Genomic DNA, 13,146 nt, shown 5'->3' with positions numbered 1-13,146 from the left:
CAAGAATGTTGTGTTTATAAGCTATAAAAATTATATACTCCAAATCATATTAACCAGCTAACTATATATTAGATGTATTGTTTAGCTTCCCGGCAACAGATTCAAGGATGAAATCCCAACAGAAAAAGCAAAACAAAAATAGAAATTCCAAAATGGAAAAAAAACATTCTGCACTTAAGAAAAATGAATTGTGAAAAATGGTTTTGGGAGTTTAACTGCTTATTGGTAAAACACTTATGATAAAACTACAGAAGGAATTTTCAGCATGATAACTAAGTGAGGACAGTTAAGACTGGACATATTTCTGGAAATGTACATTGACAGGGAAGGTGGAGATGGGGAAAGATCAGGCTATTTTCTCTGATTTAAGTTTCTCCCAATAAGTTTCCTGTGTTTGGAGTAGAAACTACTGTAGAGGCTAAGCCTCCCAATAGGAAAGATGGCTAAGATCTGCAAGAAAATGATGTTGGGTCCATTTAAAAAAAAAAAAAAAAAAAAAAAAAAGACATAGGATATGTCTACACTGCTGGAGCCCAAACAACTACACTGCAATTTTCTAGCCCTGCAGCCCGAGCCAGTTGACACTGGCCAGCCATGGGTGTTTTACTGCAGCATAGACATACTCCACGTCTCAAGATTCTGACCAGGTTTCTGGACTTGCTATTAGCCTCCGTTTTTCAGGAATTCTCTCTGTATGACCCAGGACCTTTAGAAACTAAATGCACAGATTCTAGGTCACTACAGTGTATCTTCAGGGTAATTCTCTGTGGTTTACATTATGTCAAAGCCTAGAACCAGAGAACAGTTTTGGGCCTCCTGGTGTATACCAGTTTTGTCAGCCTTCTAGTCTGGTGTGTTCCCTCTAGGAAGAATTTAGGTGTGGTAGGGAGATGATGCATTGAGGTGTCCACCTTCCATATCAAATACCTATTACTCCTGATGTGTAATCAAGAGCTAAGCATTATTAATAATACATATGCCAGCATATCCTTATATAGTGCTTTACAGAGTAAAACCCATTCCTTGAGTTTATAATCTATGGTTTCTTAAAAAAAAAAAAAAGCCTGTTATGTTGCATTGCAGTTGACATATCAGGAATGATACATGAACAGTCTCAGGAGTTCCTCTTAGGTAAGCAATGTTGACAAAGGATTTAGGCTTGAAAAAGCAGAACATAACCCAGTGCTTCTATATGCACTTGCTTGATTTAGTGGCTTCAAAGAGAACATTTAAACATTTTATCATGTGTAACATAACTTTCCATACAGATATTAAATCTTATTCAGAAGACATTGGTTTTAATGGGTTGTATTTAACAGAAGCAACAGCTCAGCAAGCCTCAAGTATCGCAGATGGACCTTTTTGGACTTAGATCTGATGGGTCAACCAGAGGTGGATTTGTCAGATTCACAATTTGCAGTAGTAAACTCCGGATTTAAGGTATGCCTAGTGTGACTAACTCTGCTGTGAAATCTATCTTGGCTTTGAGTTAAAACATGAAATTCAGTTGCTTTAGAGAATCAGTAATCATTTGGGAGCATATCTTTACGTTTTTAAGGGAAGCATGAGCAAGTGAAGCATTTATAACACACGTGAGTTTCTCACCATCATGGAGTTTGAATACTACAACAAAGAGGAACTGTACACACAGGGCTTGTCTGCTTGGGCCCAGCCATTTTAAAGCGTGTGCTACTGCTACGTTAGGAACCTGTACCTTATTAAATGAATCCGCTCCCGTGGTAACAAACCCCCTGCTGCATTTCAACTGCACTAACTACTTTGTGGGTTTTTTTTGTAAGGCGCTGCCTGCCGCCGCCTCATGGGAGCGGCTGTCACAAGCTGTGAGTGACAACGCGAACGAGGGAGATTTCAAACCCTGCTGCGGGAGCGGAAACATCTCCCCTGAAACACTCACGCCCCAGGCCCGCGGGGAAGGCAGCCGGCTGTAACCAGGCCCTGCCAACTGCCCCGCACCGAGCGCGCAGCCTTAGTGCAGGCAGCAGCAGCTGGAGCTGCCTGCCCGGAGCGCTGGCTCCAAGGGTGTGAGGCCGTCAGGAGCCCCCGCCCCGAGGGAGCACGGGGCAGTCTTGGGGATCGCTGCCCGCAGGCTATCCCAGAAAAATCCCCCTGAGCGGCTTTGGGCGCCGAGCGCTCCCGGGGGCCCGAGCAGGCTGAGGGCCCAGCCGCCGAAAGCTCTCCGAGGAGCCCGCTCATTGTTTCTCACACAAACCCAGGCAAACAGGAAGCCACCTCGGCATGCCCCCCCCCTTAGCAGAAGAGCGACAGGCGGGGCGGCCAGTGAGAGTGGCGGTGCTGGCGCAGCGCAGCCAATGGGAGCCTGCGAGAGCGGGTAGGCGGGAGTTCCGGACTGGCAGGCGGGCGGGCGGTGGTGGTGTCGGCCGGGCCCCCTCTCCCGCTGCAAGCCCCACCTTTCGGCTTTCCCGCACCGTCAATCAAAATAGGAAAAAAAACCCGGAGTGGGCTCGGGCCGCCGCCGCCGCTTCAGCCCGTGAGCACAATAAGCATGTCCCCGGCGGCAGCCGCCTAGCCCCAGCCGGCGGGGCCTGTGTGCGAGCCAGCCAGCCTGCCTCCCGCTCAGCCAGCCGCTCGCACTCACACCATGACCGGTACGTACGCACAGAGCGAGCCGCCAGCGGGGCTCCCTGCCGCTCCTGGTCCGGCCCTGCGCTCCCCTCCGGCCCTGGCGCGTCTGCGTGTGAGCGAGGCGAGAGCGACACTGAGAGCAGCAGGAGGAGCAGGGGGAGGAGGGAGAAGAGGGGCAGGGGCAGCAGCGCGGGGAGGAGGAGGAGGAGGAGGGCTCCGTGCGGGAGGGCGGGGGGAGCGCTGGGGTTAGGGGGGAAGGGAGGGGGTGATCTCTCCCGTCAGTGACTCTCCCCTCCCCCTCCCCGCTCGCCCGCAGCTCCCGAGAAGCCCGTGAAACAAGAGGAAATGGCTGCCTTAGACGTGGACAGCAGCAGCCACAGCGACTATCTCCAGCACGGCAACGGCGCTGCCCCGGCCTCCGCCGGGGCGGCCGCCCCCCAGGTAAGCGCAGGCCCGGCCGGGCCCCCTCCCTTCCCCCCGGGTGACACGTTGGGAGCGAGCGCGGGAGCCGGTGCCGCCGCTTCCTGTGTGCGAGTCTGAGGACGGGAGCCCGAGCCGCTGCCCCGCACTAACCGCCACCCACTTTCTCTCTCTGAACCCGCCCACTGTGGGTAGGACACTCAGCCGTCACCGCTCGCTCTGTTAGCGGCCACCTGCAGCAAGATCGGCCCGCCGTCGCCGGAGGAGGATGAGGCCGCCGCCGCTCACTCTGCCGGAGCGGTAAGTGCCCGCCCCGCCGCGCTCGCACGGCCTGCCGGGGGGAGAGACCGCGCAGCCAGCCCGCCCGCCTGGGGGGAGGGACGGGACACACGGCACTGCCCGCCCGGGGGAGGGACGATGGCAGGGCCGACCTGCCAAGCGAGGGGTCCCCAGGCTCCCCTGCCTCTCCCGGAGGAGCTGGACTCCCTGGGGGAGGCGGGCGGGTAACTACCCCGCCTCGCCTCTGAAAGCGGCGCGTTCTCCTACTTTAAACGGGGGGAGGCGGGAAATCCAAACCCCCACCCTGAGACCAGCACAATCCCGCCCTCTCCTCCCCACAAAACAGAGAGGAATCTCCCCTACACCTGATCACAGCCAACTCCTTCTCGAGCTGTCAGCCTGGAACCCTTCAGCGAACAATACCACAAAATGAAGGCTGGCTGAAAGGGAGGATGCAGTTTCAGACTAAAATGGCTGTGTAGAAATGATCAGAGCACTGGAAACTAGCTGCCTATAGGAACACGTCTTCTAGGTGCAGTTATTTTGCACTCTGAATTATAGACCAAGTTTCTACCCTTATCTCTCTGGTGCTGCTTGTTCTGAAAAGAGTCTTGATGACCTTGGAACCCCTAATAATGAGCTGGATCAGGTTGTAGACTAGAAAGGCATCCCTATAACACCTTCTGCTGTTTAACCATCTAAATAGCAAGATGCTAGTGGAGACTTCATAGTTTTTTTTATTTTTTTTTTTTAAATTGGTCAAATCAAATTAGTGAATTGAGTGTCTTTTGATTATTAAGTTTTCTGATTTTTTTAATGTATAGTAAGAAATATCTGCTTCAGAAGTTGTACATTCTAAATTGACATATGACATCTATTACCATAGGTAAGGAGAGTTACATATTAGTGCGTTAAAGTACATCTTTCTAGTCATTAGGGAATAACACACACAAGATGAGTAAATGGGTTTGCTAGGCTTTTAAAAGACTTGGTTCCAATACATTAATGATATCAAGATTTTATTAAATTATCTAAACATTAAAGAGTTGATGTTAATAGTACCAAAGTTTGGTGTTTTCATGTATATATTTCAAAAGCCAGTAAACTTATTTCCATTTTATACAAGGAGAAACTGAGTCACAGCAGGTCCCCAAGGTCACACAAGTAGGTCTCCTACAGGTCCACAAGTAGGTCAGTGGCTGAACTAGGAATAGATCACAATTCTCCTAGTCCTTTGGCCTGTTCACTACTGCGTGCTTGTCTCCATCTTAATAGACTCTTTTAACTATAAATTAGTTTGCAGCATGATCTATTATACAGGACTTGGTTTTTAAAGGTTTTTAGGTTGCTAAGTATCCTTAAAAATCTGATTGGTAGTTTCAAATGTACACAGTGCTTTGCAACAGAACTGCCGTAAAGATACATATTGGAAATATGATGGTGCTAATACAGCTCTTCTCCATGTGTATACTTTAACAAGTCTGTCACTGCTTTACCTCTTTGGAGAGGGGACATTTTGGGAGGTGGGGTGGTATCTGTACAGTGCTTAACACAAACAAACCTGATTCCTCATTGGGACCTTAGGTGTACTTTGACAGTGTAGCTAGTACCAATAACCTTTAATTATCAATATTCATTTTTAAGCCTTTAGCTATTTCCCTTTTTATGTGCATTTTTTAATTTTTGTTTTTCTAGTAAATAGCTTTCCTGGGCAAGATCCACCAATTTAGGAGAGACTAAAGCCTTGATCTGAAACAAAAAATGTGCACACTTGCAGTATTTTCCAAGTTTGCAGACAGACCATCCCATCATTTGGTACCAAAGTTTTCAATTTAGGAGAGATGGGGAAAGGAGCTGAGTTAGATTTCTACTTCCTTTTGGATGACCAAATAATAGCAGAGGCAATAGTTATTGCTTTTTCTTAATGTGCATCTGGCCAGGAGGTTGTGATCGTTACATAAGTTTTGCTACTGGCATTTATGCTGCCTTCACCTCTAGATTGGACTTCTGCAATGGGTTCTGTACGGGGCTACACCATAAATCCATTCAAAAGCTGAATCAAATGTAGAATAAGGCAGCTCACTTGTTAAGTGGAGTATTTCACCATGTGCATATCACACCAGCGCTTTGTGATCTACCTGTTGGTTTCTGGATTGGGTTTATGTTGTTTTTGTTTCTGACATAGAAAGTCCTGAATAGATCCGTCCCCTGTCATCCACTTCCAGCTTCTGGCAAACAGAAGCTAGGGACACATCCCTGCCCATCCTGGCTAGTAGCCATTGATGGAACTATCCTTCATGAATGTACCTACTTCTGTTTTGAACCCTGTTACAATTTTGGCCTTCACAACATCCCCGGCAAAGAGTCCCACAGGTTGACTGTGTGTTAGACCAGGGGTCTCAACCTTTTTCTTTCTGAGCCTCCCCAACATGCTATAAAAACTCGACGGCCTAGCAGTGCCACAACAACTGTTTTTCTGCATATAAAAGCCAGGGCTGGCGTTAGGGGGTAGCAAGGAGGGCAGTTGCCCAGGGCCCTGTGCCACAGGAAGCATTGAGAACCTAAGTTGCTCGGGCTTTGGCTTCAGCACTGGATGGTGGGCTTGAGGTCCTGGGCTGCAGTCCCATGCAGTGGGGCTTCAGCTTTCTGCCCTGAGCCCTAGTGAGTCTACTGCTTGGCGGACCCACTGAAACTTAACTTGCAGCCCTCCACAGGCCCCTGGTTGAGAATCATTGTGTTAGATAGTAGTGGAGGGAAAGGAAGCCAGGAAAGTATGGAGGACTGGGCAAATGGCATTTGGCCAGTAAATTGAATCTGTATAGTTGGACCAATATTAGTTGATAAAGAATCTAAACTTGGCAAATATTGGTCAGTTGTTTGTATGTTCATTCAATCCTAAGGTACACTTCAAAAAAGTATCAGTAGAAAGTTGACCGTGGTAAAACAGTATGAACTATATTGAATGTATTCTGTCAAATTGCAGGGAAACATGCCTTTTAGTGGGGTCTAGCGGCATGGGCTAGTATGTTGAGTTCTTGAGCTAGTTGCTGTTGGGTAAACTTTTCAATTCCTGGTTATTGTTAGGCATTTCTGTTACTCATCAAACATATCAATGCGTCTTAAATTAACTCTCCTCACGCCAGTAAGGTAGAGGAGCATTAACATTCCCATTTTACAGATGGGGAATCTGAGGCATAGAGATTTTCTCTCTTTGGCCTTGTCTACACTAGGAAAATCAATTGGTGATATGCTTTCCCCCATGAAATGAGTGTGTCCGCGCTACCCACTATGATTGTCATGAGGTTTGTCCCTGTGTCTGCATTAGAGCTGCCTTATACTGATTTCCAGTGGGGAGGCTGTCACTTTTGTGCACCTCAAATGACAAACAGGTTTACCAACTTAAAATCCCCCCTGTGCCTCCCTGCCACACCTCTTCCTTCCAGCTGCTACCTCCTGTAAAATGTGCTGTTGGCCCCCTGCCCAACAAATGCCTCCTGGGCATGTCTGGAGGAGGATTTTTAGAAAGGCGTGGGTAATATGGGGAATTAAGGCAATATGATAGGAGGCACTCAGGATAGGAGTGGGTACTCAGCTGGTGGAAATAAGAATGCTGGCTGACTGAGAAATTTGTCGGTTCTGACAATGGTCAAATGGTGGGAGCTGTGAGAATTGACTGCCCCATTTGTGGTTGTGAATTGCGTCTTCTGCACTGATTCAAGCTATACTAGTTCTTCCTTCTATAAACTTTCAAGGTAAGTTACACTGATGGTTCCCAGCAATGCTTTTCCATGTATTAAAGGGTGAAAAGTTGGTATAACTTCTGTAGTGTAGACAAGGCCTCTGTTTTACGTTCCTTTGACAAAGTGGGGTGACATTGTCTTCCTGAAAAACAGTAGACTTACTAGTTTAAGGTTACTATGGTATAGGTTGATCCACAGAACTAGCCATCAGTGCTTCATGCCATCTGAAAACCTAGATGCGTTAAATTCTAACTGAAATGACATGTTTAAAATCATGTTAGAATGAATTTGGGGAAGAGGACTGGTGGTAGAGAAAATCAAGATAGTAATTGAAATGAGAGGATTTTAAGGTTCTGTATTTTGCAACCTAACAAGAAATATATGCTTTATACCATTGGAAAGGTGAAAGTTGCTTTTTTACAATTCTATAAATCACTTCTCTCCCAGATGGTGTACAAGAAATCAGATCTTAAAATGCTCATTGGTTCCTCGTTCTGGTAGTGTTTTCTTGGTACTTGCTCAGAACTAAGTATAGCAGTCCTGAAGCTTCAGCAAGTGTAACTTTCATTCCCTTTCTTTTAAAGATGACCTGTCAAAGACTAAGTCTTGTTGCTTCTTTTGATTTTTAAGATGTTTAAAGAAGGTTTGAAAGATTGTTGGGGTTTTAAAAGATTTTCTGTTTGTTTTTTATTAAATATATAAACATCAAGAGCATAAAACACTCACAGTATTGAAGCACTAGTCGGGAGGTACGAGTTGTGTATGTGAGTTCTTCATACCTGAAATGAAGAGTTAACGCTATTGAATCTTTTTAACAAAAGATTAATTCAAAAGGATTCTTCTATCAACCTTACCCCGTCTACCGTAGGGGTTAGATTGACGTAACTATGTCACACAGGAGGTGAAATTTTTCATAGCCCTGAGTAACATAGCTAGGTAAGTTTTAGGTGGAGACCAGGCCTTAGCTTAAATGGACTTCAATGTCTAGTGTTTTTAAAAAATAAAAATTAATAAGCCTCCTAGCCTGCCCTATATCTCAAAGAAACAAAAAAGGGCACAAATCTGCCTTTTTTATCTCTACAGGTGACCTTTAAAAGAGATTGTCCACTTGAATTACGTATTCTTAAACATAGTGTATAAAATTGGAATTTCCTTCTTAAAAAAAAAAAAAAATTCAAACAATTCAAGATGGAATTTTTCCTTTTAAAATCTTAAACTTGATACACTGCTCACTTGTTTCAGTGCACTTTATGGGGAAAAATGAGCATTAGGATGAGTTAAGTGACCTTTCTTGGTCATTTATATATGTTTTTAAACATTTAGGGTATTTTGATTCATTTCCTCTCCCTCATTTTTCTGCCCAGGCAGTTACAACACTGTGGGGAGCAGGGCCAGTGGGTGCAAAAGTGGCTGTGTGAAGAAGCTGCACCCGAAGACTGGCCGGGGTGGCGGGGGCTGGAGCAGAGAAAGGATCCCCCATCCAAGGAGAGACTCCATAGCTTTAATGAGGAATGCTCCTCTGGGCAGTCCACGTAAGGGAGTGGATGGGAGATATATAGGGTAGGGAGAGGAGATTACCACCAAGGATCTCAGAGCAGTTAAAGGGATAAGGGTGAAACAGGTCAACCTCTCCACCACACAGAACTGCCCAAGACAGTTGGGCGAGTCTAGAATCAGCATATGATGCCTGTTTTCCCTCCTCCACTGGAAGCTGAAGCAACCTTGGAATTAGGAGGGAAAACAGTGTTGGTTACTGGCCCTGAGTGTTCTGCTTCTGCTGCCACCGCTTCGCTGAGATCCGCTAGTGGCCCCACTGTGCTAAACCTCCCACCCCGTCAAAGGGATACTGATAGTGTAGTGCAGTAGTTCTCAAACTTCATTGCATTGTGACCACCTTCTGACAACAAAAATTACTACATGACCCCAGGAGGGGGGAACAAAGACGGAGCCCTACCACCCCAGATGAGGGGGGAGGGCAAAGCTGAAGCCCAAGGGCTTCTGCCCTGGGTGGGGGACATGTAACCTTAGCCCTGGGTGGTGGGGCTTGGGCTTCAGCCCTGGGTGGTGGGGCCCAGGACCAACACCAGCCTTAGTGACCCCATTAAAATGGGATCGTGACCCACTTTGGGGTCCCAAACCACAGTTTGAGAACCCCTGGTGTAGTGGGACTGCTTCTGGACAGAGCTACCAGCAGAGTGCTCAGGGCCATGCTTGCTACCTAGCCCCACTGCCTTTCTTGAAGAGCATGCATGTGTGCACCCCTGTTGTTGTAGCTTTCATATGGGAGGGAGGGTGTTATTCCATCAACCCTTCCCCCACAATTGTGCTAGGTTACCTCTTGCGGATAGAGGGTCCTCCTCTAAACTTGTGCACCCCCCCCCCCCCCACACCATTTGACTTAGGGTTGCTGCAGCCTCTCTTTAAAAAAAAAAAAAAAAAAAAAAAAATTAGTCATCCTGACCATCATTCTTATAAGAAGGGACTTTAGTAATGAGAAACTCACCTTGGTGGAGAGCACCTTTCTGTAACAAGCTTGTTGCAATTCCCAGTAGATAAAATAAGTAATCAAAAGACTGAGCAGGCAGGAGTCATAACCTGTCTCCCTCCTGCAGCACATGAAACATTGATAACCCCCAAAGGACACTGACCTTTTCAGGTGGGTTTACTGTTTAGTGCTTCCTCCTCTGTCACATTGTCCCTGGCTGCTGCTTTTGCTCCCTCTCATTTCTGTGCTTCATTTCACTTCCTGGTGCTCAACTTAAAGACTTTTGCCAGCTTCCTATTAACTTCCCTCATGTCCTGTTCCCTTCTCGGGCGAAGTGGGTTCTGCCACGGACACTGCACTTTCCTCAGACCCTTGTCCCTCCCTCTCTCTCAACTGACATGGAATCTTTGGATGCCGGCATTCTGCACCTTCCCTTCTGAAAGGGCAACCCCCAAAGCATTCTGCTGGCTGAGTAGCAGTTGATAGAGTAGAAAGGACCACCACTCTCTGAACCCTGTTCATTATGGCTCAGATGTTGTTAAGAGCTTGAAGGCAAACAGTGTGTTATTTAGGTTTGAACCTTTGAGCTCAATAGTAGTCTTAGTCTAAATTAGACATTGCTTCTTTTAGGTCAGTGGTAGGATTTATAATTATTAACATAACTTAGCCCCTGCCCAGCTTGGGAGCACAATAGGAGCTGTTACCTCTAGAAGAGATGGCAAGGTACAGTTCCAAGAACTGCTATACCAACTCTGTGGTTTGTAAGAAAAGGGCAAAACAGTAAAGTTTATTGTGATAGGAATAGCAGAAGGCCAGTCAAGGCAGGGGAAAGCTGTCAAACATCCGTCTCCACCATGGAAGCTCAGTCTGCTGTTCTGATATTAGCAAATTGGGATAGTAGCCAGAAGCTCCTTTTTCTGCCCCTCCTTGCTCATGGTTCACATTGTAGTCAGTGATAGAGCCAGCTGCAGGAGCAACACACTTGGCTAGCAGATGTTTCCAGGAAGCATCTGCTAGCCAACCACACACCATATATGGAAGGGTTGCTTCAAAGCCCCCTGCCTGGAGATCCTCATTTGCTCTATAGTGCGACCAGTAGACCTTTTTAGTGAGGGTTGGGGTCGGGGGGGGGGGAGGGGGAAGGGTTGAGAGCCAAAACACTTGAAGAGAGGGAAGTGGGAAAGGATTCCAGGGGACTGCAGAAATTTGGGGAGCTTCTTGTACAAGGCGGGTGTGTGCTTCCAGCATAAGGAGAAGGACAAAAGCCACTGGACATGGTGAGGGGAAAAGATAGGTGTTTGGGGCATGACACTCCTGTATTGCATAGGAGGTGGGTCTGGTTTGAATTAGTGCTGGAGGAGAGGTTTTCGTGTATAGGTACACTATTGGTTACTAAGCTAATCCCTGTTTGTAGCCTTGGCAAGTATAGTAGAACCTCAGAGTTATGAACACCAGAATTATGAACTGACTGATCAACCACATACCTCATTTGGAACCGGAAGTATGCAGTCAGGCAGTAGCAGAGACAACAACAACAACAAAAGCAAATACAGTACAATACTGTGTTAAACATAAATTGCTAAAAATAAAGGGAAAGTTTTTTAAAAAAGATTTGACAGGGCAAAGAAACTATTTCTGTTTGTTTCACTTAAATTAAGATGGTTAAAAGTAGCATTTTTCTTCAGCATAGTAAGGTTTCAAAGCTGTATTAAGTCAGCGTTCAGTTGTAAGCTTTTGAAAGAACAACCATATCGTTTTGTTCAGAGTTAGAAGTTATGAACATCCTCCGTTCCCCAGCTGTTTGAAACTCTGAGGTTCTACTGTAGTGCTGTTCCGTATGCAACTTTCTCGTTGACTTATTTAGGCTGCTGAGTTAGGGTTTGCTGCAGCCTCAGTCTTTTGTTGTTTGTTGTTTGCCTTGCTTTTCCAACAGATAATAAAAGTGAATAATAGAATGATTATTTTTTAATTAATGCAGAACAGGAGACGACTATGCTTCTCTTGCCACAGAGATTTACCCACTATTTTTTTCAGTTCTTCTTATATTGTTTACTGCACCTTTGGCTGGAATAGATACTGTCTGTACATCTCGATAGTCGTCTGTTTTTAGAATAATCATCTATATATTTTTCACAGCATTTCAGCAACCAAGGATTCTCTTAAAATGATAATACAAAATTATGGGGCTAACTAGATAGAGGAGGAGAGCTGCGTGTGATATGACTGTTAGGGGAGGGTGGTGCATTGCATTGCTTGGCAGAAATTCTTCTAGTCTCTTAAGTTGTGATGTTGAAAGACGGGAGGAGGTTAAAACTTGTCCTTTTGGCAGAAAGGATTGTATCTAATGCAGGAAAAACTGTAAAAGGTTAAAGGTGGGTGGGGGAGTCTGATTATTGGATCTGCCTTTTTTTCCTCCCTGCTCCCTAAAGCCTTAAAATCATAAAGAGGGTTTGCTTCTGGGAATAGTAGATATGCTTTTTCGTGGAAACTTCCAAGTAGTTCCTAGTATTTCTACTAAGGACAAAAATACAAGTTCAGTTTTTATGTAAACTATTCTCTAAAATTGACATTGCAAGGCAGTTTAGGTCAAAAATGTAGGTTTCATTATTGGGTAGGAGGCTTACAAAATCGAATAAAACTATTTCTACTAGGGCTGTCAATTAATAGCGATTAACTCAAAACAAATTAACTCTATTAAAAAAAAACCTTGATTAATCGTAGTTTTAATCGCACTGTTAATAGAATACCAAATTAAATTTATTATAAATATTTTGGATGTTTTTCTACATTTTCAAATATGTTGATCGCCATTACAACACAATACAAAATGTACAGTGCTCACTTTATATTATTTTTATTACAAATATTTGCACTGTAAAAGTAAAAGAAATAGCATTTTTCAATTCACCTCATACAAGTACTGTAGTATGGTCTCTTTATTGTGAAAGTGCAACTTACAAATATAGAAATTTTTTTGTTACATAACTGCACTCAAAAATAAAACAATGTAAAACTTTAGAGCCTACAAGTCCACTCAGTACTATTTCTTGTTCAGCCAATTGCTAAGACAAACAAGTTTTTTTTGTTATTTACAGGAGATAATGCTGCCCTCTTCTTATTAACAGTGTCACCTGAAAGTGAGAACAGGCGTTCACGTGGCACTTTTGTAGCTGGCGTTGCAAGGTATTTACATGTCAGATACGCTAAACATTCGTACGCCCCTTCATGCTTCAGCCACCGTTCCAGAGGACATGCTTCCATGCTAATGATACTCATTTTTAAAAAAAATGTGTTAATTAAATTTGTGACTGAACTCCTTGGGGAGAATTGTATGTCTCCTGCTCCATGGTTTTACTCTCATTCTGCCATATATTTCATATTATGGTAGTCTTGGGTAATGACCCAGCATATCTTGTTCGATTTAAGAACACTTTCATTGCAGATTTGACAAAACCCGAAGAAGGTACCATATGAGATGTCTAAAAATAGCTACAGCACTCAACCCAAGGCTTAAGAATCTGAAGTGCTTTCCAAAATCTGAGAGGGACGAAATGTAGAACATGCGGTCAGAAGGTTTAAAAGAGCAACACTCCAATTCAGAAACTATAGAACTTGAAC

The 13,146-nt window shown here is 45.0% G+C and overlaps 1 protein-coding gene across 1 annotated transcript in view; it reads left to right on the top strand.

Annotated features, from left to right (window-relative positions):
- The first annotated feature begins 2,578 nt into the window (after positions 1–2,578).
- The window catches only part of SP3 (Sp3 transcription factor), a 33,111-nt gene continuing 22,543 nt past the window's right edge, over positions 2,579–13,146 (top strand). The window contains exons 1-3 of the mRNA XM_065413382.1: positions 2,579–2,627; positions 2,921–3,045; positions 3,220–3,324. Coding sequence (XP_065269454.1) covers positions 2,621–2,627; positions 2,921–3,045; positions 3,220–3,324 — 237 coding nt within the window. The 5' untranslated portion in view covers positions 2,579–2,620. The remainder of the gene's footprint in view (positions 2,628–2,920; positions 3,046–3,219; positions 3,325–13,146) is intronic.

Source organism: Emys orbicularis, chromosome 11 (genome assembly GCF_028017835.1).
Source record: "Emys orbicularis isolate rEmyOrb1 chromosome 11, rEmyOrb1.hap1, whole genome shotgun sequence".
Classification (NCBI taxonomy): domain Eukaryota; kingdom Metazoa; phylum Chordata; order Testudines; family Emydidae; genus Emys; species Emys orbicularis.
The sequence above is the reverse complement of the archived record's forward strand: the minus strand, read 5'-3'. Positions and strand labels throughout refer to the sequence as shown.